General features: G+C 37.8%; 1 protein-coding gene across 4 annotated transcripts in view; it reads right to left on the bottom strand.

Annotated features, from left to right (window-relative positions):
* Window positions 1-27,299, bottom strand: part of tnr (tenascin R (restrictin, janusin)) — a 252,997-nt gene that overhangs the window by 54,084 nt on the left and 171,614 nt on the right. For all 4 annotated transcript variants that reach the window (XM_051698725.1, XM_051698723.1, XM_051698726.1 and 1 more), the window contains 5 exons: window positions 23,480-24,021; window positions 20,896-21,372; window positions 16,801-17,064; window positions 15,134-15,249; window positions 10,123-10,273 (listed from right to left, as the gene is read on the bottom strand). In XM_051698725.1, coding sequence (XP_051554685.1) covers window positions 10,123-10,273; window positions 15,134-15,249; window positions 16,801-17,064; window positions 20,896-21,372; window positions 23,480-23,963 — 1,492 coding nt within the window. In that variant the 5' untranslated portion in view covers window positions 23,964-24,021. The remainder of the gene's footprint in view (window positions 1-10,122; window positions 10,274-15,133; window positions 15,250-16,800; window positions 17,065-20,895; window positions 21,373-23,479; window positions 24,022-27,299) is intronic.

Raw genomic sequence — 27,299 nt, 5'->3', positions numbered from 1 at the left:
CTGGTCTTAGCAAACCTCCAGAATTGTTTCTACTGGTCAGGCTGGTCTGGTGTGCTGGCGTTAGAGGGTTTTGAGTACTATTTGATGATCAGGCTTGGAGACCTGCTGGCCCGACCAGCTAAATCAGCTGAACACCAACTTGGCTAGGCTGGAAGACCAACTAAACCAATTTTTGCTTGGGATGGTTATCAACAGATTTTGTTAAAACAGCATGGATGTCTAAATGCTGTGATGAATGATGACCACGAAAGCATGACAATATTTTTTTTTATTTTGGTATCATTAAATATGAGGGAACAAATATGTGAATCTGCTTAAAGCCTTTATTTTCCCCACACAAAGACATATTCCTGAGCTATAGACCTGATATTTCTTTAACGTATTTAAAAAAAAAAAAAATTATTAATATGCGATAAACAAAAATACAATATATTGTTCACTTCGGGTTCCCACCCTTTTTGACCAATAAATTTCAATGACATTTCCAGTCATTTGTGATTACTGGATACATATATTTTAAATAATTTTGATTCATAATGATTCGCTAATGAATCATTCAGATCTATTTGTGAATAATTTCGACCAATTAACTGAACAGAACCTACTGTAAAGAAGGATTCGCTCACAAATTGACCATCACTATGGCTTGCGTGTTTCACTTTACACAAGCTTTAAACAAGAGCAATATTCAGGTGATGACTAGCATGACTAGAAAAAATGGGACCCACTTTATATTAAGTGTCTTTAACTACTATGTAATTAAACATTGTATTTATTATATACATACATGTTGTTGCACTGGACTTATATTTAAAGTACCTGCATTTAATTACATCTGTAGTTCCACTGTTAAACTTTACTCTAAACCAGGGCTCTTCAACTACTTTCTTGCATGGGCCAGATTATCCAGATGAAAACTTGGCAGGGGACAAAAGTTTTTCCGTATTCATCTTAGCTAGCATTTTCATCACAAATAGCATGTTACTTAAAAACACCCTTAGTACTATGCATTTATTCATATTAAAATAGTCACAGGGTATACTGTATATTGAATTATAATTGTTTAAGGTCTGGCCATATATTCCTTCATAAGATCAGGCTGAAGAACAAATATGACTAACATAACATTTTTGGTCAACTTGAAATAAAACAAACAAACAAAAAAACAAACATTTAATTTAACATGTTAGAGCTATTGTTTACAAATTATGAAAACCGAGGAGAAACATTTAGATCTGCTAAAGCCCTCTCACAATAGCAGCCAGCATATGAAAACAATGGTAATATAGAAATGTCGTGTTTACTTAAGAATGCATTTAAATTTAATTTTCTTTATATATATATATATATATATATATATATATATATATATATATATATATATATATATATATATATATAAAATGTCTATTCTTCCATTTTCTCTATAAAGTATCATCCTATTCAGTGAAGAAAATTAGTCCTGCATATGTGAATTTGCACACAATAGCCAGTGCAGGAGCCAGATATTTGTGCAGATAATCATAGGGAAAAGAAGAACAAACTGATTGATTCTGTTCATGATTGGGAGGGCTGACTCACAGCTTTAAGTAATATAATCAGGATATTTGCAGGTTACGTTTCACATTATCACTTTCTGACTAGCCCTACAGACCCTGAACAGATAAGAATAGTGAATAAAAGCAAACTTTTCAGCGCATTTTCTTTGAACGTTCGGTTTTCATAATCGATTTCTCTTTTGTTGCATAAGTGCAAATGTGCTGACAACATTTCTGTAACAAATGGGGTGATTTTTTTTTTTTTTTTCATCTGTAGATTTGACCGCACTCCACACAACTAAGCAATTTATATAAATACATTTGATTCAAAATGACGCAATCAAATGCTTACCTGATCCATCTTTAGCAAAGCACTGTATCTAAACTATCTAAGCTTAAACGCGCTCCGGTCTGAAAAACTGACGACGGCTGAATGCTTATGCATGCGCCATTAAGCGTTGTTAAACCAGAGCCATTCTAAAGTTGCTTACAAGCCTAGCTTGAAATAGCACAACGCAGCACTCCCATAGACATTCTATGGCGGTACACGGGAGAGGAGACAAGAGGCCGTTCTTTTTGAATGGATGTCTAGGAGGACATGCTTCAGCACGCCGAGTAAACTGCTTTTGTGAGGAAACAGCTCGTCACTTTATTAATTTGTCCGCTTGTCCGCTAATCCTCAAAATTTTTTACAATAAACAATGCTTTTGGAATGAACCATGTGTGGCGTTTACTATGATAAATGGATGTTTTATATGAGAAGTCACGGACGAGTTTGCGACAGGTAGGTGTCACTTTACGGCTCTCCCATTCAATAAAGTGGTATCCGCAAACAGTGACTTACTGTCGTAACACGTTGACCCTTACGCTCTCTCCTATGATAGACCGCGGAGGTTGTTATTATAATAAAATAAAATAATCTCTGGTTAAACTCACCGCTGATTACTGAGGCTCGCACATATAAAGGCTGAGTTCTGCGCAGAGAGGACTCTGGTATTTCAGATGGCAAGGCAATTTGATAAAAAACCAGTCGGAGGGCCAGACAGAGATGATTGGCGGGCCGCATTTGGCCCGCGGGCTGCCAGTTGACCAGACCTGCTCTAAACCCTAACCCTACCTCTAACCCTAATCCTACCTCTACTCCTAAACCTACCCATACCTCAACCTCAGTAGCAGCAAATGTGAATATTGTGAGGGTTATTCAGAACAACATGTAGTTACACAATACATTAATTGTATTGTATATATATATATAATGTTAGTACACAGTAGTTAAAGACACCTAATATAAAGTGGGACCAAATTTTTTTTTAATTCACTATAAAATGACTAATACTTTTCCTAGACCTTTAAGGTTTGGCTTGAAAAGTATTAAAGACCCTTAAACTAGACAATGTGACCCATTTCAAACATGATTCAAAAGGAACACCTAATACCTCAGGAAATTGTTATGTCAGGATTGTGGGAATGCTTAATTTGAGTTCTTTGCACTATCCATTCCAGTCTCCCTTTGATTCAAAGCATACCAGCACAGTCTAAATGGAAAGTCTAGTCACATCAGACACTAGGCAATAGATAACTGTTTATTTTTCTTTGAAAATGTTGTATTTTAGTGCTTAAGCATAATTACTGTGAGGCAACTCTCAAACTCATGTGGCGCTGAGCATGTGCTTCCCAGGCTATCTCAGGGGAAAGATAAATCTTTGCACACATGAATAATTAAGTGACATCAAATGTGTATTTCTTTATTGAATAAGGTATTTGCAGTGGACACGTGAAATATTAATGGACTCGCATGCATAATTAATGCCTCTTTAATTATGGTCGACAGTGAGGCCTGTTGAACTGAATGACGTTTTCATTGTAGACACGCAATTGCAATTGTTTGGGAAAAGTTCAACTGAGTCTAATCCTCCTGTCTGTACGTGACAGCAGAGGAATTCTCGGGTGAAGTTTACATTAAGTGTATAATTGCTGCCAGACTGGCCCATTCATCATGGTGACATTTTCCATTAGCTGAGGCAATCTGACACCTCCCTGTAGTTTATGCCTTCCCTCTCACACTCTGTTTGGAAGGTCTGTGTTTACACCTTTCTCTGTGAATGCGCCATATCAGTGACTGTACCTTTCTCTGAATGTCCGGTCAGATGACTTTGTAATACTATTTCTTTCTGACAACATACTATCAGAAGACTAACAGAAAAATGACTGCATTCATGGTACAGAATTGTTTGGAGGTGAGCCCTCTGTTTAGCCTCACAGCTGCAAAATCACAGATTTCAGCACCAAGGACAGGGGGAAAACAATAGGACATGGCAGATGGGTGGAGAAAATCACTGCTGAAGCCACTTCCAACTTGTCAACTCCAACTACAAAAGAGGCACTGGTGACTCAGCTAGCTGAATAACCTGAAGGAAAAAAGCACTTCACATTGTTGTCTCTTTCATCTTCTCTGAACACAGTAAGTAATGGTAAACTAGACCCACCCCTGCACTACGCATTCACCCAAGGAACATTTCTTTGCTTTGCAAACTTTGCTGTCTCCATCAATGAAGAAGCACCATCCACTCTGAAAGAATCTGCCTTGATTTTCAGAAAACACATTCTTGATGAGTACACTTAATTCACTCAAACAATGACTTTGCACTCTTCTTCTTTATAGTAAAATAAACATCTCTCATGGGTTCTTACCCATTTGAAAACTGTTAATTCTTCACATCCAAAGTTTGGAGCCAGAAAACAATAACAAAAAAGGATACTAAAGACACTTAAACATTCTTCTGCGCATAATAAAAATGGTATCTCATATGGTCAGGGTTCGTACAACTTTTTAAGAGTGAAATTCAAGCACTTTTCAAGCATTTTCAAGGTACTTTAATCATCTTTTTCAAGCACCACAAAGCTTTAAATATTATCCAATTCTAAATGTTACTTGACAAAAATCCAATTATAAAAAGCAACCTCTGTCATTTCAAACATTACCCAATCTATAAAAATGAAAGTTTCAAGAATTCCTTTAACCCAAGACAGCTGAGACTGGAATCCTTAATATGATTACAACTTAATATTATGCAAAATTCTTGCATTAACACACAGATACAGTCGGAAACACCAGTTATCTATAGGGCTTGAATTACCATGGGGAAAACAATGCTGGTTACTGTAGTTACTTATTCATTTCCATGTGGAAAATGAAAGGAAATATCAAATAGATTGAACTATTTTTAAAGAACATTTGTGTGGGTGTTTTTTTTTTTTTTTTCACTTACAACTGATATTTGGTCCCCAGCTATTTGAATAAAGGTTAAAGAAGACTGCCTACAAAGACCTACAAATAATACTAAATTATTTAATGTAAAATGTCATGCTGACGGAAGGTCTGTGGTAACTTTTAAGATATTTCATAAGTTTCTCTAATAATATAGAGTGCTGTGGAAAAGTATTTGCCCCTATCCTGATTTCTTCTGTTTTTGTGTATTTTTCATACAAAATTGTTTTAGATCTTCACACGAGATATAACATAAAACAAAGGCAACCTGAGTAAACACAAAATACAGTTTTCAAATATATATACTTTTTATTGAAGCAAAAAAGTTATCCAACACCAATATCGCCCATATGAAAAACTAACTGCCCCCTTAAATTCAATAGCTGGTTGTGCCATCTTTAGCAGCAACAACTGCTAAAAAATTCCTCCAATAACTGGAAATCAGTCTTTCACAACGCTGTAGTGGAATTTTGGCCCACTCTTCTTTGCAGAACTGCCTTAGTTCAACCACATTGGAGGGTTTTTGAGCATGAACTGCCTGTTTAAGTCCTGCCACAGCACTCAATAAGGTTCAAGTCAGGACTTTGACTAGGCCACTCCAAAACTTTAATTTAGCTTCTTTTGAGACATTCAGAGGTGGATTCATCGGATCATTGTCTTGCTGCATAGTCCAGTTGCGCTTGAGCTTCAACTCACGGACTGATGACCAGATGTTCTACTTAAGGATTTTCTGGTAGAGAGCAGGATTCATGTTTCCCTCAAATATTACAAGTCACTCTGGCCCTGAAGCAGCAAAGCATCACCACACCATCACGCTACCACCACCATGCTTGACCATAGGTATGATGTTCTTTCTGTGGATTTCTGTGTTTGATTTACACCAGATGTAACAGAACCCCTGTCTTCCAAACAGTTCCACTTTCGACTCATCAGTCCACAGAACATTCTCCCAAAAGGTTTAAAGGTCATCAAGGTGTGTTTTGGCAAAACTCAGACAAGCCTTAATGCGCTTCTGGGTTAGCAGTGGTTTTCACCTCACCACTCTTCAATAGATGCATTTTCGCCCAGTGTCTTTCTGATAGTGGAGTCATGAACAGTGACCTTTATTGATGTGAGAGAGGCCTACAGTTCCTTGGATGTTGTCCTTGGCTTTTTTTTTTTTTTTTTTTACTTCCTGAAAGAGACATCGTTGTGCTCTTGGAGGAATTTTGGAAGGTTGGCCACTTCTGGGAAGGTTCACTACTGTGCAAAGTTTTCTCCATTTGGAGATAATGGTTCTCACTGTGGTTCTTTGGAGTCCCAGAGCCTTTGAAATAGCTTTGTAACCCTTCCCAGACTGATGTATTCAATCACCTTTTTCTTCATAGTTTCTGGAATTTCTTTCGACTTTGGCATAGTGTGTTACTGGGTGAGACCTTTTAGCCAACTTCATGCTGCTGATAAAGTTCTATTTAGGTGTTGATTTGATTGAACAGAGCGGGCAGTAATCAGGCCTGATTGTGTCTAGCCCAGCTGAACCCCATTACGAATGCAGTTCATAGATTTGGGGATTTAGTAACTAAGGGCAAATACTTTGTCACGCAGGCCTAGTTGGTATTGGATAACTTTATTGCTTCAGTAAATAACATTATCATTTAACATTTTTATTGTGTGTTTACTCAGATTGCCTTTGTTTTATGTTATATTTGGTTAGAATTTTTTAAACAATTTAGTATGAGATATACACAAAAACAGAAGAAATCAGGATGGGGCAAATACTTTTCCACAGCACTGTATTACTGTAATGTAATATTAAATGATTATTATTGAATATGTTAATTTTAATGTAGTACAACAGTAATATTTTTGTCGTAATTTCATTACATTCACATAGCAATGGTCATATTAAACCCTCAAGTCTTTTTTAAGAATACACTGAAGACAACTGTATTCCTTGGTTATTTATTTTTTTATTTTTTATTTTTTTTAAACATGCTCCTCATTTACAATGTGGTTAAATGCCACCTCCTCCTCCTCTGATCCCCAGTGTCACATTTTTGCAAGAATGTTTTGAATTACATGAAAATAAAGTGATGTCGTAGCACTTTGCGTTCTCAACGCACATTATAAGAAAAACGCACTGCACACTAATAGCAAACTAAACTCAGAGTCAGGACACTCCTGGGAATGGATGGACTTTGTGTGGGCCATTCACTTTTTGCAAGCTGCTGAGACAGTTGAAAACAGATCGCTCCTCCGCATGATGATATTTTCTCATCTTCCAGCCAGCTCTCATTGAAACAGCACTCCAGCATATTGATGGAAGCAGGAGATCATCTCCTGGAGATGCAAGTATAATTTCTTTGGTGGCAATCTACCACAGTGAAGACGTGCAGAACTTCTGTGTATGCGTGACATCAAAACAAGATGTTGAGTGGTAAACGTGCTCTCCTGCACTTACACACAAACATAACGACTGTATAATATCTATTTCAAATTCGAAATAATTTTAGAAGTTTTATAACTTTAGAAGTTTTATAACTTCATAACTGTTAAGGAAAAATCAAGCATTTTCAAGAAACATATTCAAAATTCAAGCATATTTCAAACCTTGAAAACCTAACTGGGAATATCAAGCATTTTCACAACTATCAAGAATCTGTATGAACCCTGTATGGTGTGGCTTGTTGAGTAGAGGTATGCTATTACCTTTCTAAGTGATAAGACTTACAATCATGCAAATGTTCTTTTCCAGATGTCATCCTGAGAGTCAATTACTGCCTTATACGTTCAAAAGCCAAATTTATACAATGGAAGAAGCACCCTAGGCAAATGAACCTTGCAGTTATACTATGTGCGGCATAGTTTTAAAATTAGTTTGTGGAAAATAAAGGTGCACTCAGAAATTGTTTCCACTTTAAAGAAGTTTTACTCCTAAAGAAATTAATTGTAATTTTGAAACATACTGTATGTAGACAATCATGACCACTCATATGAGATAAGGACTCTTGTCATATCAGTAACCTTATAAAAGACATTTTATTCTACATGGGGCAGGGGCGCCCTCGTAGGGGCTGCCATTTTAGAATCACATGACCAGCTGAATACTACTTGCTTAATATCAGTAACCATCTTGTTATTGGACACTTTCACTCTTGGATTAAATAAATCATGGCTGATTGTGAATAGTGAATTTCTACAATGGCATTGGTAACTATTGGAGTGGTGGTGGCGTAGTGGGCTAAAGCACAGAACTGGTAATCAGAAGGTTGCTGGTCCAATCCCCACAGCCACCACCATTGTGTCCTTGGGCAAGGCACTTTACTCCAGGTTGCTCCAGGGGTTTGTCCCTGTAATAAATGCACTGTAAGTCGCTTTGGATAAAAGCATCTGCCAAATGCATAAAAGTAACTGAAAACTATTGATTTTGAATGATGCTGCATCCACACCACTAGGTGTCACTGTAAGTCCAAGATGACACAAAAAATTACTGAGTGCACCGTTAATAAATAAAGAATGTAATGTCCAAATTAATCCTGTCCATGATTAGTTTTAACCAATCATCAACACTCTTCGACTAGCCGGGTTCTCCTAGATCAAGAATTTCAGGGATGTGCGTGAACAGGAGAAAAATCACCAAAGAAAGACCTAAGCAGAACAAAATGCAAAATTTATAGGCAAACTAAAAGAAGCCTGTTCACCCCGTAAATTTAAATGAGCTTTTACTTAAAAGTAAAGGTTTGCAACATAGAAAACATTGACCACGTTTACATGCACTTAAGAAAACGGTTTAATCCAGGGTTTTTACAGAAAGCTGCATTTTGAAACATCATGTAAACAAGAAGGTTGATTTTCTTATGTCATTTAAGGGATTAAGAGAAAGCGGTTTAACACACCTAGGTTTCTCTCGGAGAACGCAGCTTAATGTGGTCATGTAAATGCATAAGTGTTGTTCTTATGGGTGTTTGAAGAGTGCATATGCATGAAACAGTGTGGGATAACAAACATCGTAGGATGGAGCCCAACAACATTTCAACACAGTGGAAAGAATTCAGGATTTCTGGGAGTACAGTGGGAAAATTACATAAACTATGAACTATACCCAGTTATACACACCAATGTAAAATATCGAGTTTCACGTTATGCTAGGGATGTGCACGGATAGTTGACATTCGGTTAACTGTTAGATGTGCCACTATTTGAATATTAAAGTCACTATTCAGTTATTCTACACCTGCAATAGAGGTCTTCAACCTGACCCCAGCTTGACGAGTTCCAACAAACCGTCTGGTTTTCCTGCCGGATCTGGGTCAGTTTTTCAAGTATAGGGCGAGCTGGGGGCTGTTCAAATATGCTTTTGTGTGCATCTGCGCTGTTTTTCTGTTATAGATCAGTGATACTGACTGACACGCATTGAACGGACGTCTTTGACTGTTGCGCTGGCTGAATTTCAGTTAAAAAGACTTACATTTTTATAAACACCTGCTTTGTGTTTCATTCGTTGTGCTGCTGCATTCGGAAGAAGAGTTGCCTAATTTATGTGACAGTTACACCATTAAACATGATTCCAGACTGTTTTTCACTGAACAACGTTTCATTGCTTGATAAACGATAACACAGTGTTTTTTCCCTTTTGCTCTGGTGTACATTCTGTACAATGATTAGACAAGTTTAATGTAATTTGATTTTAAACCATTTAAAAATCAAAGCACCCTGAAGAAGCTATTTAACCGCAGCTGTGTGACTCCACGCACAAGATAATATTTGTGTTGACTCCCTCATGGAAATGTGAAGCTGCCTGGGCAAAAGTGCATATATAGGCATTGACTGTTTGATTATTTTTGATTGAATTTAATATGAGATTTTATCATTTGAAGATGTATGTATTGTGCTGTTTTGACACATAGCTCATGGTGCACTTCATTTGCTGCTGTTTTGAGTATTGTTTAAGGAAATTCCATTACAATAAACATCCTTTATTCCTGTGTCCTGCCTCCTGACTAAAAACAGATAAACCATTCATGAAACCTCGCAGTTAACCGAATGTTAAAAATGGTAACCGTGTACATCCCTAGTATATGCACTTAAAAAATAATAATGCATATAGTGGTACACAAGTGGTACAATGATGGTTTTTGGACAATGAAATGGCAAAGCCTCTCTGTTCCTGTAGCTCAACTGAGAATAAAGGGTGATAGCAACACCAATGTTGTAGTTTCAATTCCCGGTGAACACACATTCCCAGGGCAAAATATATATCCAGAATGCACTGTAAGTCACTTTGCAAAGAAAGAGTCCGCCAAATGCGTAATATTAATGATTCAGAGGCAGGCTTACATGTGATAACAGTTGAGGTAACCGGCTGGCTCCTGCCTTGGTCTTTCAAAGCCACCAGGTTGACAGTGTACTCTTCTCCAGGCCTCAGCCCTGTTTGGTTGAAGGATGTGATGGTACTGGGCAGCTGTGCTGTCATCCCTCCATCATTGTCCTTTCAAACACACAAGATACAAACACATACAGAAATATACTGAGCGCTTTCATACACACATCAGAGTGCAGGCAGGCATGCAGTAACAAACAGTGCACAGCTCAAATCAAGATAGATTGTTTTCAGGAGGCAGTCATCTGTGTAAAAAAGAAATAGCTTAGACTAGCACTCCATATGACATTACCTGAATGCTCCTCTTGAATGCTCATGTTTAAAATGTAAATTAAATCAAGCAATATTAATGTATATGAGGGTTTCAGAGGTAAGCTTAAGATTTAACTGTTCTAAAAATCCTCTTTGTGCTCTTTTCTTTTGTTCTCTCCCATTGACTTTGTGAACGCTCACTTGTCCCAGCCCTCACATCCATTACGATATTGTGGAAAATCAGAATGGTTCTTGTGCTCTTTGGGATTAAATCCAAAGAGGGTAGGACTTCCACTTCTAATATGATTTCCCCAGTGGCATGATAGAGTTGGCTCTCATGCACACTATTCTAAGCAGACCCTCTCACCCAAGGAAGATTGTAAAGCACCCCCCCTTTCTTGAGTCTAAAAAATCGAAGGTTTATTAAACTCAATAACAACCCAAAGCGTACTCACACTGGGCTAAGAGTGAGCCATCAACTACAGTAAGGGGTGGGATTTTTAGGTACCTTGCATTACAATTTGTTAGCAAGAGCATAGAATGTTAAGGTGGCTTGTTGCCAAATTCTGTGTAAAGACTCCACATGAAATACATACAGTGCTAAAATACGTCTACTCTGAACCACCAAAAGAAAGAGAATAAGTATTTATCTCTCCAAGATGCATCTTAATATTAATCTAAGCACAAAAGCAACATTTCAAGCAGAATTGTTTGTTGTTTTAGTGGATTACCTGATTAACCTGAGCTGCAGATGTTCATGCTTCTCATAAGTGTCCGTGCATGTTGATTTCCTACACACTGAAGAAGATCCGTGAAGTTCTCATGCTTGTTTATATATCTGCTTTTTAAAAATTTCCAATGGGATGGTTATTTCCTTTTAAAAACGCTTGTGACCGACAAAGTCTAAAGTCTTGTTTTAACATGGTGGTTGATTGACAGGTAAGGGGAGGCGATTCGCTGCTTCCGGGATGCATGCAGGACGGATTAGCATTTACACATCAAATGTGATGTGGCCATATGCGTTTTGACCATGATTGTATGTGTTATTTGTGAACCGATCACAAAACATTTTGGACCCTGTTTAGACCTGTATTTAGCGCTGACCACATGTGATCAGATCACCTAAGATGCATCTTATTATCAGGTGTAAACGGGTCATACTTGTCTGCCAGGAGATACACCTAATGATCTTCTGGCTGGAGGAAATCCACCGTGTATTGTTTAGTTGGGTTGAATAGCTTTAAGTAAAACATAATCATCGGCGAGCCCGCTGACCACTGTTTATTCCTGCTGGTTTAGCCGGTGAGTTAGTCTCCACTCTCTCATTGAGCTGTGTCTGGGTATTATTTTCTCGGCGAGTTCAGCTGAGAGATAGTCTGCACTTTCTTCTTGGTTGTGTTTGGGTATTTTCTGCTTGTCTGGTCATGGCTAACGTGGTACGGCATGTTGTAGGTTGTGTCTTTGTGTAGTTGGGTCTTGTTCTTGTTTTTCTTGTTCTAATTTACATTACTCATCTACTACTTCGATTCCGTCTATCTGGTCATCCTGCTCTAACCTCAAATTGTCTTCATCATGCACTTCTTATCGTGGAGTTAATGTTGGCTGGCTACAAACCCCAGTCAGTAGGCCTGCTATGGACTATGTGTCCCCAAGTAATACTGGTGCTCTTTTAAATGTTTGCTCATTGACTGGTAAAGGCAATATGCTCAGAGATGTTATTATTTACAATAACTTGCACATACGCTTCTTAACTGAATCTTGGCAAACAGCAAATGATTATATGGAACTCAACCTGATGACACCGGAGGGTTACAACTTCCTTGCTATGCCCCACCTCCAAGGCAGGGGTTGTGGCTTAGTGGTTGTCCACCAACATAGTATTAAATCGACTATTACTGATTTTTTTTATGAAACCCTATCATTTGGATATATCTCTGTATTAGACTGTTAGGGCATACCCCGTTGCTTGTAATTCTAATCTATAGACCACCTAATAGACACCCAAGCTTTCTTTTTGACCTCAGTGAATTGCTTACTCTAGCCTATGCATCACATAAAACAGTGATAATATTGGGAAAATTAAATATCCATGTTGACACTAACTCAACTGCTTCTCATTAGTCTATGTCTATACTTGATTGTTTCAATTTCAGTCAGCATGTATATTTTCCTACTCACTGTAATGGCCACACTTTGGATTTGGTATGTTCCTCTGGGCTTAACAATCTTTCTGTGTTGGGAATTTTGGATGGTTTTTCTGAAGATAAGCTCATTAAGTTTAGTTTCAGCTGTAATCTTTTTAAGTCTTGTTGCAAAAAACAGATATCCTATCATAATATATAATCTATCAATCTGTCTTCTTTCACTGATTCTTTCTGCAATTCTGTACTCACATCTTCTATAAACATTTCCTGCCCTGAAGAAATTCTTTCTTTACAATGCAACAATTACCTCCATCTTAGATGACTATGCACCTGACAAGTATAGACTGGTTACTTCCTCTTATTCCTCTCCTTGGTATACTCCTGAATTGCAGGCTATGAAAGAAAAGGGTTGATGTCTGGAACGGCTTCTCAAGAAAACTGGTTTGACAGTTCATTCTCTGGCTCTCACTGATCATCTTGTCCTGTACAAGGCTTCTCTTAACAATGCACAGGCAAACTATTTTTCTTCCATTATCAATAACTCAAACTGTAAACCTAAAACTCTCTTTTCCACTGCTAAGAAACTTACACAGTCTCCATCACTGTCTCCACCACTGTCTCCACCTGCATCTGTTGAGCTATGTGAATAATTTCTCCAGTTTTTCAAAAACAAAACTGACATAATCTGCAGCCACTTTAACCCTTCTGAGGCTACTTACTACTTACTACTTAAGACCACCCTGTCTTATGTTGCTGAGTTGATTAATAAATCACACTCTTCAACATACCAACTTGACCCTGCACCAACTTCTTTCCTTAAATGTTCTCTTCATGCTATCACTACTCCTACCTCTCACCTGATTAATACATCACTTGCTTCTGGTATTGTTCCATTAGCTTTAAAAACAGCTGCTGTCTCCCCTATGCTCAAGAAACCTGGTGCTGACTCATGTGTATTGGAGAATTATAGGCCTATTTCCAACCTTCCATTTGTGGCCAAGATCCTTGAATAGTTGCTTCCCAAATTCAGGAACACCTAAAGTCTAACAATCTCTTCGAGCCCTTTCGGTCAGGTTTTCGCCCACTACACTGCACGGAAACAGCTCTATTAAGGGTAGTAAATGACCTTCTTATTACTGCAGACACAGGTTCACTCAACATTCTTCTTCTACTCGAAGCTCAGCTTTTGACACTGTCTCCCATAAAATACTTCTTACTCGTCTTTTAGCTATAGGCATCTCCAGCACTGCTTATCGCTGATTCTTATCCTATTTACAAGATAGGCAGCAGTTTGTCTCAATACAGAATTACAAATCATCAATCGCTTCTGTTTTAAGAGGAGTCCCACAAGGGTCAGTACTGGGCCCCCTTCTTTTTGTAATTTATATCCTTCCACTTGGCAAAATTATAAGGAAACATGGCCTTATTTTCCACTATTATGAGGATGACACCCAGATTTATTTTTGTTATAGCTCATCAACATCATTCCCACCACCCTCATTATCTGCGTGCCTCCATGATTTAAGACATTGGTTAATTGCTAACTTCTTGAGGCTTAATGCAGAGAAGACTGAGATTTTGATAGTGGGCCCCAAATTATTGGTATCATGCTGTTCAGACCTTACCTTGGATGTTGATGGTACTGCCATTAAGCCCTCTCTCACTGTTCGTAACCTTGGGGGGATTTTTGATACATCACTCACCTTCGAGGCTCATGTTAATAACATTATAAAGATGTCATTTTCTCATTTACGCAATATTCAATACTCATGCAAAGCGACCTTAGGTTCAAGAAAGGTGCTATATAAAATAAACATATTATTATTATTATAATCCCCACTTTTCCGGTTTCCATTACTAGCAGAATAATATGCCTCTTATTTGTCAGTTCTGTTTGATAGATGGGAACATTTTGTTTACTGTCTCAATGGCTGCTTTTAATAGTAACACTACAACCAAAAGAAATATCTCAGGGGTTGTGATGCTTGTTTGTTATTATATATAGAGAGAGATGCTTCACCTCAGTGTGAAATGACAGGTAGTTTAGACCATTTGTGAATTAGATCAACCAATTTTTTTGAAAAGATATGACTCAAAAGAAAGATTCACGTTAAGATCAACACATCATGGGGAGCTAGGGTGGACATCAAGATTTTCACTGAATAACAGCTTAAATTTTGGTCTGTTCCACACAGAAGGCTGTGGATTTAGAAGCCTTGGAATAGCGCATGAGTCAGTTTGGTGCTCCTCCTTAGCTTTCATAACATGGAAAAGAGTTGCCAGGTTCTCCGTCAAAAATTCACCTTTTGTGTTCTAAAGAAGACAGCTATTCAGGTTTGGAATGACATGAAGGTGAGTAAATAAGTAAACTTTCCTTTTTGGGTGAAAGTTTAGCCATGTTCAAATGTCTGTGAAAACCTTACAATGTCATTCTCGTCCATTGTTGTCAATATACAGTGCAGTGGGTGTTCAAGCCCCAAAGGCAACAAGATTGCAGAACCTCTTTGTTGTGATTCCAGGAGCAACAACAGGGGGCAGAATCAAATGAAGTGTGACCTAAGGAATGCCTTACCTTGGGAATGAAGCTTATTTCCCAACCATCAAACAAGTAGTCTAACGGTTGCCACTGAACCTCCACGGATGTCTCCATGACGGATTTGAAGAGTAAACCGTCTGGATTCGAGAGATCTAAAAGGTACAGATTGATGCATTATTGGCCTCCATCCTGTGTGTGTTCAATAAATCAACATTTTTTACAACCAAGACAGATCTTTGCTCTCTGCTTTTGCCTCTGTAAAGCGAGAGTAGTGGACAGAGTTGACACAGAGCGGTTTACTTTGCGGTTTACTTTCAGGTTTTATTTTACTTTTCCCAAATATGACCTCACTTATAAATACGCTGTATGTCTGCAATCTGTCAGTCCATAAAAACATTTATTGTATAACAGGCAGTGTCGGGAAATCCAAAGCATAAAACCCAGGAAATTATATTATATCTGTCATTTTGTGGTAGCCTACATATATGTGGACTTCCAATCTTTTTAGTTTCAACAATGGTTAGAGCCTCCAGAGGATTTGAAAGTAATTTGAAACACAATTCAAATGGCAGCAATGTAACAACTCTGTTGGAATTGCAGAAACTTCTGCTGAATCTATGTGTATAATAGCACATAGATGGGGCAACACATGAAGTCCCATTATGAGGTATATTTGGATTTAATCTCTCCATAGATTCTTCTTCCCTACTGTTGCTAAAAGGAAATCTTCCAGGTTTTTATAAAATATGAAACTAGTGATGCAATCTTTTGCATTCATTTTTTTCAAAGAATCTCAGACTCAAAAATTGCAATGATTGCAGACAATTATTATATAATTTCAAGGTTTATAAATTATGTGTTTTGAGCTACAAACAGTGCACTGGTTGATCTTTCTCTTTCTTTATTTCTTTCTTTCTTTTTTCTCTATTCATAATAATGTCTTTGTGTATGAATTCAGCTATTGCAAACATTAAACTCAATACACCGTATTCTGTATTTCCAGGCTCTGAGAAAACTGTAGAAAATGGGCAGGAATGTGTTCATTTAACATTAATCTCACCTTGGTTAGATTTGAAAAATTTGGTTTTAAATGCAATTAAATGGCTCCACTATTTGAATATCTCTGAAGAATAAGCAAGATCATGATACCTGCCAGAGGCCAACAGCAAAAAGCAATTGCTTTCAAATTAAGCACAGATTATCTGTATTACCTCCGAATTTCCGGCAAAAATGAGTAAAAGTATAGTCAGTGGTGCTATGTAATTGTTTGCAGAATGCCCAACTGGCTTTTCACAAATAACGGGATATTTGTTATGATTTGTCCTATTTTCCAGGCTCAGGCATTTTTCTCAAGGCTGACAGGCATTGGCTGTACACGAAGGGCCTCCAGCATTTTGCCAATCTGGCACTGCTACCCAGCAGGTGGTATGTGTCTAATCATATCCTGTTGGCAAAGACAGCCAGTTGTTCCTCTGAAGAAGTAACATGAGGTATGTGTGTGTGCAAATGGGACACTGCAAAAGAGTGTGTCTCATCCAGGTCTATCACAGCTGAGTCATGCATGGCTAATAATGATGCAATTACGATGAAAATGTCACATCCCAATCCTATGCAAAACTACTCAGACATTTTCATGGAAAGAGCCTTATCTGACCAGAGCACTGATGACATTTGAATAGCTTTCAGTAAAGGAGTACACTCACAGGTTGAGACCAAGGTGTTCATTGGTGAGCTGATAATGTCATTGATGACCGCATACACATTGATTTTGTACTCCAGACCGGGCTCCAACCCTTTGATGGTGGTGTTGGTAATGTTTCCTGGAACTCTGATCTCTAGCTGGACTCCACCAGGGGTTGTAGGGGTATATGTGATCAGGAAGTCTGTCAGGATCCTAGATCCCTCCCAGTCCAGATCAATGGTATGTTCAGACACCCCTCGGACTCGCAGATTTATAGGAGGTGACACTGTGTACAAAGAAAGGGAGAGAACAGCACATATGAATGGTGTCATTCTGATGAAAAAGCAATCGCTCTTAGGGGACATCCTGGATGTATGGTTAGGGAAAATTCTCTGATGTGCTCTGAGACAAATCAAACTGCAAGCATTTTACATTGTTATTTGATCACAGGTGCCTTTTTCAAACTGAATATATTGAATTTGCTTTTCAAATCTGATCTTTAGCACTGACTGCCCACACTGCAAGTTATATTATCAGATCTGCTTTTTCCAACAGTGTAGTCCAGTGGTTCGCAAATTGGTGGGTCACAAATTAAAAAGGTGTTGCAGGTCTGTTCCAATAGGGTTGTGGACAGCAGGAAAAAACAAGCTAAATGCAAAGGATAAAAGGGAGGAGAATACATTTTGTTGTTGAGAAATAATGCCAAACTTTATGGTATTTTGCCACAAATTCATCTGCCATTTGGTAGAAGTTAACAAAATTAGGCAGATGTCAAAACGCACAAGTAGCAAAACATACCCTTATCCTTGAAAAAAAAGTTTATATATATATATATATATATATATATATATAAAATGTTATATTGATAGTATATCATATTTAAAATATTTCAATGTTTATTTTAAGGTCTTTTTGGTTTAGTTTTGTACAATAAATCATTTTGGTACAGCGTTTGGGCCACCACTTGATGTCCAATGTAAAATTTGTGTCCTGAAGCCAAAAATTATATCAGATTTTCATTGCCTGTCTGAACAAAGTCTTAGGTGCATCCCTGCTAGCATTGTTATTAACATGGTTGTTTTTATTAAGAGGGTTTGTGGAGTTGTAAGGCAAGAGTTTTAAGTAGTGGTTTCACCACACCACCTTCTATTATTTGACATTGATGCTACTGTATGTACCGGTACTGAATTTGAAGAAATCAGAAAATATAGCTACATTTCTAAAAAAAAAAAAAAAAAAAGTGAAGAATCCCAAAACAGACTACCCATGAGACTAAGAAACAACCCGGGTCTCCAGAACACAAGAGACTTCCTTCTGATACTGGGCTCTGAGGAGTAGCTATAATTGGCCCCAAGGGAACTACTAAGGACTTGAGAAAGCAATTCAGCTCCTTCCACATGAACAGGACAGATTGTCATTCCTTGTGCTCCCCCTCTACCACAGACCCCTCAAAGTAGAGGAGAAAGTCCCAAGGTACTCACTTAGCGAAATGTATCACTTAAGCATCTGTGCTTTTTCCCCAGATCTGTTAAGCTCCCCTTTTTTATTTTTAAAGGCAAACACGCAGGAAGAAAGAAGAGACTGTCTTAAACAATGGGAGCACTAGTCAGTCTGGACTGGATGCTTCTAATTTTTTAACAAGAAAGTCACACAAAGACAATCAGGTACAAACTAGAAAGCCGAGGCCATACAATTCAACATTTGATCAAAAAAAAAAAAAAAAAGTCAAACATTTACAGTAATGGCAAACTATGATTTACAGTTTCTAAGCATTATCTGTTATATACAGGCTTAATGTTAATTATCTTCTCATATCAATTAAATTCTTAATTAAAAATAAATTTCTTAAGAGTGCCGGTGTCAACTTTCTAATGAGGAAACATGCAGAAACAAAGTTCTCCTCACTCTTTAATGCATTGATGCTATTAAAAAAAAATAAAAAATAAGCTCCTCATTATTGACAGTTACTCACTTATACAGTATGTACTAGGGGTAAAGCAAGGCCTATTCAGATTTAGATTTGCATTGAACCAGTTTTAAAGAAATAGAGGAAACTCTGGAATCTCCAAGCTGTTTAAAGCAACTTTTCCATTTCATTTTCCACTGGGGTTTTAAAGTTCTCAGTTTAATATCTGTCTCAGGCAAAGTTATCCTCTTTTTTGCCATCTTATTTGAAGTACTAATAAATTCATTTATTTTTTTAAATAAATATTTAGTATGAAAATATTTAGTAGAACATTCTGAATTGCAGAGTTATTTCAGAAATATTTTACAATAAAACTGATTTCACAATGCTAACAACTGTTAAATTTGCTCAAAGGAATATATACATTCTGGCATGCAACATGAATTTGTTTAAATGGTATTTTTTAAATTGTTATGCTTTTAGGACACAGGTTTTAAAATAAGTACATCAGGTTCATAGCAGGATTCAGTCATTGCACTTTGTACATGTATTATTATGGACAGCCTGGCTTGTCTAGGTTATGATTGCTATGTACTAAAGAAAGAGCATGTACTGAAAGTTGACAGTCTTTTTGAATAATTCATGCAAACTGTTAAGAGTGCAATTTGCTAGAACTTTACTGCAATTACTTTGTGTTAGTTCTGTTTTTGTATTTATGAAGTTAACATAAAACAACAATAGATGATAAGTGTATATGTAGGATTATAGTTGTGATTTAAGCTCCTAAATAGAAATAGGAAACTATAGAAATTATATTTCGTCAGGAATACATTTAATAAAATATTCAATTTAAAGCTATTTGAATATTTCATAAAAGGAACTACTCATCACATTCCTTTACCAATTTATTTTCTTCTGTTGCTACCTGTTTGCAAAATACTTTTTTCTCCTTGTTTCATTGGTATAATTAAATGAGAAAATTGGATAGAGTAACTGAAATAACAGCCATATCCTAATTCATTCACTTGATAAAATGAAAGAGAGCAGAGATTCTTCAGGAGCTGCATAGAGTGCAATAGTTGAGCAGCCACTCGCCATATTCCACCACCCCTCACACACACCACCCCACTATTTTCTCCTAATTACAATGAAATAAGCAATTTTGCCTTCACTCAGTTTTGCTGAAAATGAGAGTGAGAGAACTGGTTCAGTAATATGATTTGCCCTTCCCTCTCCCACTTGTGAGATGACAGCTATCTTCAGTGATGTGGGGTTTCGCCAACCTTTTCTGCGAACTAACTGTGAAGCTGGGAAAGCATGATGGAGAAATTGCTTCGGCCTGGTTAATATGACACATCTTCCCCAGTGAATGTTACTTTTGACAAATGAATGGTGTTACACCGCGAGCTGTCACCAATTGTGTGCGCCTGTAACTGGGAAAATGGTTCCTGTTTTTCCCTGCGAGGATTTTTATACTAGTCGCATAAAGAGTGTTCCCAATACAGTGGTTTGCTTATCTGCAAATGGCTTAAACACTTTAGAGAAAATATATGTTAGGAAACCCATGTTCCTATTTTCTAAAACAAGCCTCCATTATGACTCAATTTCCTCTTTGATTTATTTTAATACCTAACTGCTTTAAGAACATTGGGTGAGTTAGACATTAAATATTCTCTTGATATCGGTAAGGGAGAATGTGTGAATTAATTGTCTTGGGTAAGGGTTTGTTGTGTTGATCTCTTTTAATGTTCTACTGTCAACATAGAACGAAAATACTCCCCATCGCAGCACAGTCAGACCAGGGGCATTATCTCAGAGGAAATATGAAGTCGTTTGGAAAGCACTCATATTTCTAAAGTAAAGTAACACTGAGCATGTTCACATGAATATCAATATGCTGATAACTATAAAATCAGCAACTTCAAATAAAATGGCAATGTAAGAAACCTACTTTTAAATTAGATTTATCAGATTATTGAGCATTTTTTGTTGCATGGAAGAAAGAAAATCATGTGGGCTAGAAACATCATAAGGTGAAAATGACCTAACCTTTAATGTAAATTAATAGTATAGAATTGGTTACTTATAGATGTGTAAAAATCACATGAATCTATATTGGACTAAAATAAACCAAACCAAGACAGAGGATTTTGCCTTTTAAATTTAAAGGCCCACCAGAAGCCACTGAATCATACATGTTGAAACACTGACCTGAAGCGCAGTCATCTCCCGTATAGCCCTCTTGGCAGGCACAGAACCCGTCCTTGCACACGCCTTTCTGGCTGCAGTTGTTGGCACAAAAGATGAGAGAGCAGTCCTCCCCCATGAAGCCGGGTCGACACTGGCAGGTTCCGTTCACACAGGATCCTTGATCTGAGCAGTCGTTCAGGCATCTGCCCAGCGAGCAATCCTTCCCGGCATAGGCTTCCTCACAAACGCACTCGCCATCGATGCACAACCCCCTGTCAGAGCAATCACCTGGACAGCGAGGCTCGGAGCAGTTCTCACCGCCAAAGTTACGGTCGCATACACACTCACCTTCGATGCAAATGCCCTGGCCGGAGCAGTCATCTGGGCAGCGAGGTTCAGAGCAGTTCTTGCCCATCCAGCCTTCTTCACACAGACATCCACAAATCTCCATGCTGAAGGTGCCATGGCTGCCACACTGAGGGACAAAGTCCAAGTGACCTAAAGGTGAAGAAATAGGGTTGAAAATGTGAAATATTTGTGTAGTTGAATTTGACTTTTTATATATTTGTATAAGGATACGTGAATATTTTGATGCTGTAAATGGTCACCGATTTATTTGACTCCTTAAAAACTGTTTAAAGCAGTATAAGATGGTTAGGCTGGTCTGTTTGCTGGATTTAGAAAGGGTTTTGGGCACTTGTCAGCTGTTCAGCCACACATAAAACCAGCTAAACATCAGCTTGGCCAGGCTGGGAGCTCAGCTAAACCAGCTAAGACCAACAAATGGCCTTAGGCTTGTTTAAAGGAATATTCCGGGTTCAGTACAAGTTCAGCTCAATCGACAGTATTTGTGGCATAATGTTGATTACCACAAAAATATATTTTGACTCGTTCCTCCTTTTCTTTAAAAAAAGCAAAAATCTAGGTTACAGTGAGGCACTTGCAGTAGAAGTGAATTGGGACAATGAAAGTGACTGTGGTCAATTTTTGGAGGGTTTAAATCCAGAAATGTGAAGCTTCTAATTTTATAAAGCACTTACATTAATTCTTCTGTTAAAACTTGTGTATTATTTGAGCTGTAAAGTTGTTTAAATTGTCATTTTCACAGTCCTTCTAGGGTTTGTTGACATTACATTGTCATGGTAACAAAGTTGTAAAATTGGATATAACTTTACACGGAAAAGGTTTGTAAGTGATTTTATCACACTAAAATCATGTTTACACATATACCCTTTATGTCTTGTGTCTATATACTATATACTTTTGAAACAGTGAATATTTTAACGCTCAAAAATGGGCCACATTCACTTCCATTGTAAGTGCCTCACTGTCACCTCGATATTTGCTTTTTTAAAGAAAAGGAGGAACGAGTCATTTCCAAAAAAAATAAAAATAAAAAAATAAATTGTGGAAATCAACATTATGCCACAAATGTTGTAGATTGAGTTTAACTTGTATTGAACCCAGAACCTAGATTGCCTTTTTAGAAATGGATTCACACAAGACTCAATCATTGGTGACAAAATTTTAGGTTTAATTTGGATGCTTACATATCTCTATAAGACAGAAATAGTAGGATTAGTATAGGAGTGTGCAAATCCAATTACATTTTTTACGGTAATATGCAAATTCATGACTAATCATGGTTTTTAAAACAGACCCCAATTACACAAATGTTAATATATTTAAATATTATCTCTGTCCACATTTTAATTTTGATACATTTAGATACACTTTTTTATAGTGGGGACAGTCAAACCATAGTTCCCACATTTGACTTAAATAATTGAAACTGAAATTGAAAAATAATGTTATGTTTATGGACAAAATCTTTGCTATACAGCCAAATGATGAAAAGGAGAAAACAAATATTGACATTTTTCTTTAAGGACAATAAAATTACGGCATGTTTATCGCCCTATTATAGAGGCCTGATTGTTGAAAAGCTTCTTATTTTCACAATTTTTGTAAAAAGTTTCATCAGGATGGACTAAAATAAATAAAATAAAATAAAAAAGATAAATAATAATTCTGAGGCAATAACTTGCAATCTCATTAGCTCATGCACATTTAGTCTAGTAGTTTGATTCAGCAAAGTGTGAACCTGCAATCACACCTGAAATATTTAGTCTTTTAAAAGCTTGGGGGAAAGACCTCTCCGGTAGCAGTCCAGTAATTAATCTAGTTCATGATCTAGCCTCATTTGTTTAGCTTAATATGACATTGCCTTTACTACTGCAGTGCTTCAGCTGTTTTTAGCAGCCCTGGAGGGGCTCCACAGCCCATGTCTGCAGGTGTGAATCCACTCCAGTGCACCTTTGAGATGCTAAACAAGCACACCACTGCCACCGTCCAGTTCTGTTGTCCCAATGGGTCATTGCACAATATAGCTTCTACTTCACTTTGCACTGCTGTCACATCCTAACAGACAGAAGTCCAGGATGCAACCCGTAAACACTCTTGTTTTGTCCACCGGGCACAAATAAAAGTCTTAAGACAGTGATTGAAGAAGATGTGTTGGATTAAGCCATTATAAAACTTAAAGGTGCACTCAGTAATTATGTTTATGTTGAGCTGGACGATGTTGTAGTTGTCTTGGACTTACCCATGACAGAGCTTTCTCCACAGCAGCTGGAGCTACACTGTGCTCGAAGCACAGACACCTCCCTCTCCAACATCTCTATACGGTTAGCCAGCTGTTGCATGGTGGCAGCCGCAGGACAAGCACAGGCCTGCTTTGGGATATTGATGCGGTGGGTGAAGGTCACCTGGCTGTCTGAGTCCAGAATCTCTTCCGTGTACTCAGTTGGCATCTTGTCACTGCCAGGTGGACCTTTTGTCTCTGGGCCTGGTACTGTGTCCAGGTCCACAGAGCACAGTGACTCTAAAGGTACATTGATGTTGTATACATGATTGAAGATCATGGGCTGGGTCTGGTTGCTAGACAAACCCTCGCCATCTGGAGCCTGTCGCCTCACCCGCGTGGTCCTCACTAGTTTGCTGGTTGGGTTAGGTACAGCTTGAACTCCAAAGAACAGTAGAGCCAGGCTCACAACTGAAACTTGTATCGCCATGGTACACCCCCACATCACAACTGAGACACTAGAGCGAGATCATCAACACCTCAAATAGACCCTCTGATTGGCACTGTGGACAAGAAGATACACAATTTAGGCCTACCTGCCCTGATGAGAAAAAAAAAAAAAAAACAGCTTAAAGATATAGTTCACCCAAAAATGAAAATTCTGTCATCAGGTACTCACCCTCATGTTTTCCAAACATGTATGACTTTTTTACTTTAATAAAACACAGAATAAAATGTTAGGCAGAGGGTTAGACTCTTTCTTTTCACTGCATCTTCTTCCATACAATGAAAGTGAATGATGACTGAAACTAGCATTCTACTTAACATATAATTTAATGAGCCATGGAATAAAGAAAGTCTATTCTTGGAAAGGATATGGATCAATATGACATTGATTAAACGAGGACAGAAGTTTTGTTTTTGGGAGAATTATGCCTTTAAACCAGCCTAAGATGTTCAGGCTGGCCTCTTCCAGGAATTTCAAAGGATTTTGGGCACTTTTCAGCTGCTAAGGCTGGGAGACCAGCAAACCATCTTAGGATGTTCTAAGTTGTTAAGCAGGAAGAACAGGGAAGGAAATTTAGTCAAGATTAGATAAATGTAGGAGACTTTAAAGTAAATGTCTACTGCTTTGCTATTGCTTATGAGAGAAAGAATTTATGGCAAGTCCACTAAATATTTGCTGTCCTTTTGTGTGTGGCAGGGCAGGTTAAACCCTCCCTGGATTAGCGGCTCATTAACATTGTCATTTCAATGACTAGTAGCAGCCTATCAGCATTCACTGCCTGCCTATTTAAGGGTTGCTACAAGCCACCTGGATATGCGTCACCGTTGCTGCTGCCCACTTTTTTGGTGTCACTCGACTCCACCTAAACCGGATCAGTGTCAGATCCGTTCTGTCTCTCCGCTGGGTGCTGGCTGCCGATTTGTCCTCCAGCTTGTCTGTACACCTTACAGTGTCTTCAAAAGGCTACTGTAACTATACTCTGAGCAACCATATATACAGTATTATCTCTTTCAACAACCACTCTTTGGTTGGTCCACATGCTTGAGGTTGTTTCTCTCTCTCGGTCTGGCCTGCAGGATGAGTGCCTATCGTCAGATGATACTACAGTTGTTCACTGAGTGCTGTGTTTTGCCACTTGCATCCAATCTCTCACTTGATTGTGTATAGGTGTGAGTGTGTGTGAGCGAGTGATGTGATTCTAGGGGACTAACTAAGCTCTCAGATAGCCTACCCCACTGCTGGCAAGCCTCAGCCCTGATAAGTTTATTTATTTAGTTTTGCTTTGTTGATGATGGATTACAAGCACCTCCTCTTGTGCATCTGAGCATAATATTTGTTCAATACAGCTGACAAAGTTGTACCTATTTATTATTCCTTGTGTAAATTGCAATAAAGACATCTATTTTTGCAATTGTACCCACGTCTCTTTGCCCTCTTCCTGGTAACGAACCTGTGTGCCCTTTTTTGGTTATTGCCCTGTGTAATTCACAGGGTGGTGTAGTTGGTTGAATTTGGAGTATATGTAAGCCAGTTGGTTGTTTCCATTTCTGTCGCCCTCCGTTCTGCTACATGTGCATGATAGTTTTGTAGAGTATAGTACAAAACCTGTCTTTTTCACTAACCACAAGCAATCCAATTTAACCAGGCATTAAATGAGATTAAATAACTAATTGGCAAGTCATTGTCGCTCTTTTCAGTGCAATCACACCTCTTTTCTATGTAAATTAAGCTTATTAGAATGCTCCTTATTCATTAAACTCAGTGGTATTTACATGTCTGGTGCAATCAGCATAGCACACTATTACTGCCCACAGAACTTTCTTTCAGTAAATGGAATTTTATTACAAAGAGATTTGTGTATATTTCCCGTTGATCATGGCAGAAGTAGTCATTCACATGATGATCAAATGAGAAGCGGTCTGACATTACTGAAGCACTCCTTAACACCTTCCACAGAAATGAAGCAGACATATGAAAAATAAGGAATCAAAGAAACCAAAATTTGCATAGTAGTAACACTTAACAGTCCAAACAGTGTCTGTTTAGAATAAAACCCTCTCCATGAAATCACAAAGCATTTAAGACTCCAAAAATGGCTTTCCCCCTTTCTTTTTTGTAATTAATGCTGGAGATTTGAGAAATTCACATGTTCTAGTGTTTTCTCTAATGTAAAATATTAGAGAGACCACAGAACTATACAGAGACTACAGAACAGGAGAGACTGTCACAGTTTCTTTCTCATAGATTGCTGTATTTTTGCACATGCCTCCTTCAAAAAAGAAGTCAGACCAGGTCACACAGACAGCTCTGTGTTTCTCTTGTTATAATGGGCTGATGGGAAACTTTTCTTTGACTGGAAATATTGGCAATGCCAGCAAGTCCACAGGCTTTGAAGAGAATGGTGCGCCATCTGACTGAATGACGAAGAGACTCAATTAGGAGAGCTCTCAATTAAAGATGACAGGGAAGACCACCAGGCCCTCAAACTGTGAATTTTTACCCAATATCCTAATTTACTTTTGAATTGCACATGCTTTTTGCCAGGATTTCTCTTTTCAGACAAACAATGGTTGTCCAAATGTTAGAACAGCAATCAAAATTGACAGCAAAGTGTGTATGAGTGTCTCTGAGTGCCATCACATAGCATGAAATAGTAGCGTAGAGCAGGAAAAACAGATATAGATCTATGAGCATGGTCATTAGCAGGCACACACAGAATGTGGCCACAGAACTTCACAGATATTGTGATTTTTTTTCAGTGTATAGTTATTCAAAACTGTAATACATTGCAATAGATAATTGTTAGAAATAAAAGTCTTTGTTTACCTAATGCTACAGCATGTTTAATCTTTTCACTGACTAGCTCTGAAAGATGGTCAAAATATATTTATGTAAATATTAGTAGTTTCAGTAAAATATGGCAATATTTGGATATATCTATTTTTTCCCCCACCCCTAAGGCCACATTCACACTAATGAAAACGTTTCTTTGATTTTGCAACGTTTTTGCCTCTGATCCATGGTGAAACGGCATTACACGCTCTCAATTACCTCATACACTGGAAAATGCTAGGAATCTGAAAACAGAGTTTTTTAACCGAAAACGGAATAGTGTGGATATGGCCTAGAAGAACTCTGCAGATTTTCTCTGGGACAAAAAGTTTGCAGATTCCATCTGTGCCATGTCATCAATTACTGAACTAAGAATTCACTGTTCAGAGATTTCATTTTAACTGTGCCATAGCAATGTTCTAAAATGCAAGACATTTCCATAAAAGTGACACATCAGAATGCATTTTTTAAACAAGCAATAATACACTATATGTGGTATAC

This window comes from Myxocyprinus asiaticus, chromosome 5 (assembly GCF_019703515.2).
Source record: "Myxocyprinus asiaticus isolate MX2 ecotype Aquarium Trade chromosome 5, UBuf_Myxa_2, whole genome shotgun sequence".
NCBI lineage: Eukaryota > Metazoa > Chordata > Actinopteri > Cypriniformes > Catostomidae > Myxocyprinus > Myxocyprinus asiaticus.
The sequence above is the reverse complement of the archived record's forward strand: the minus strand, read 5'-3'. Positions and strand labels throughout refer to the sequence as shown.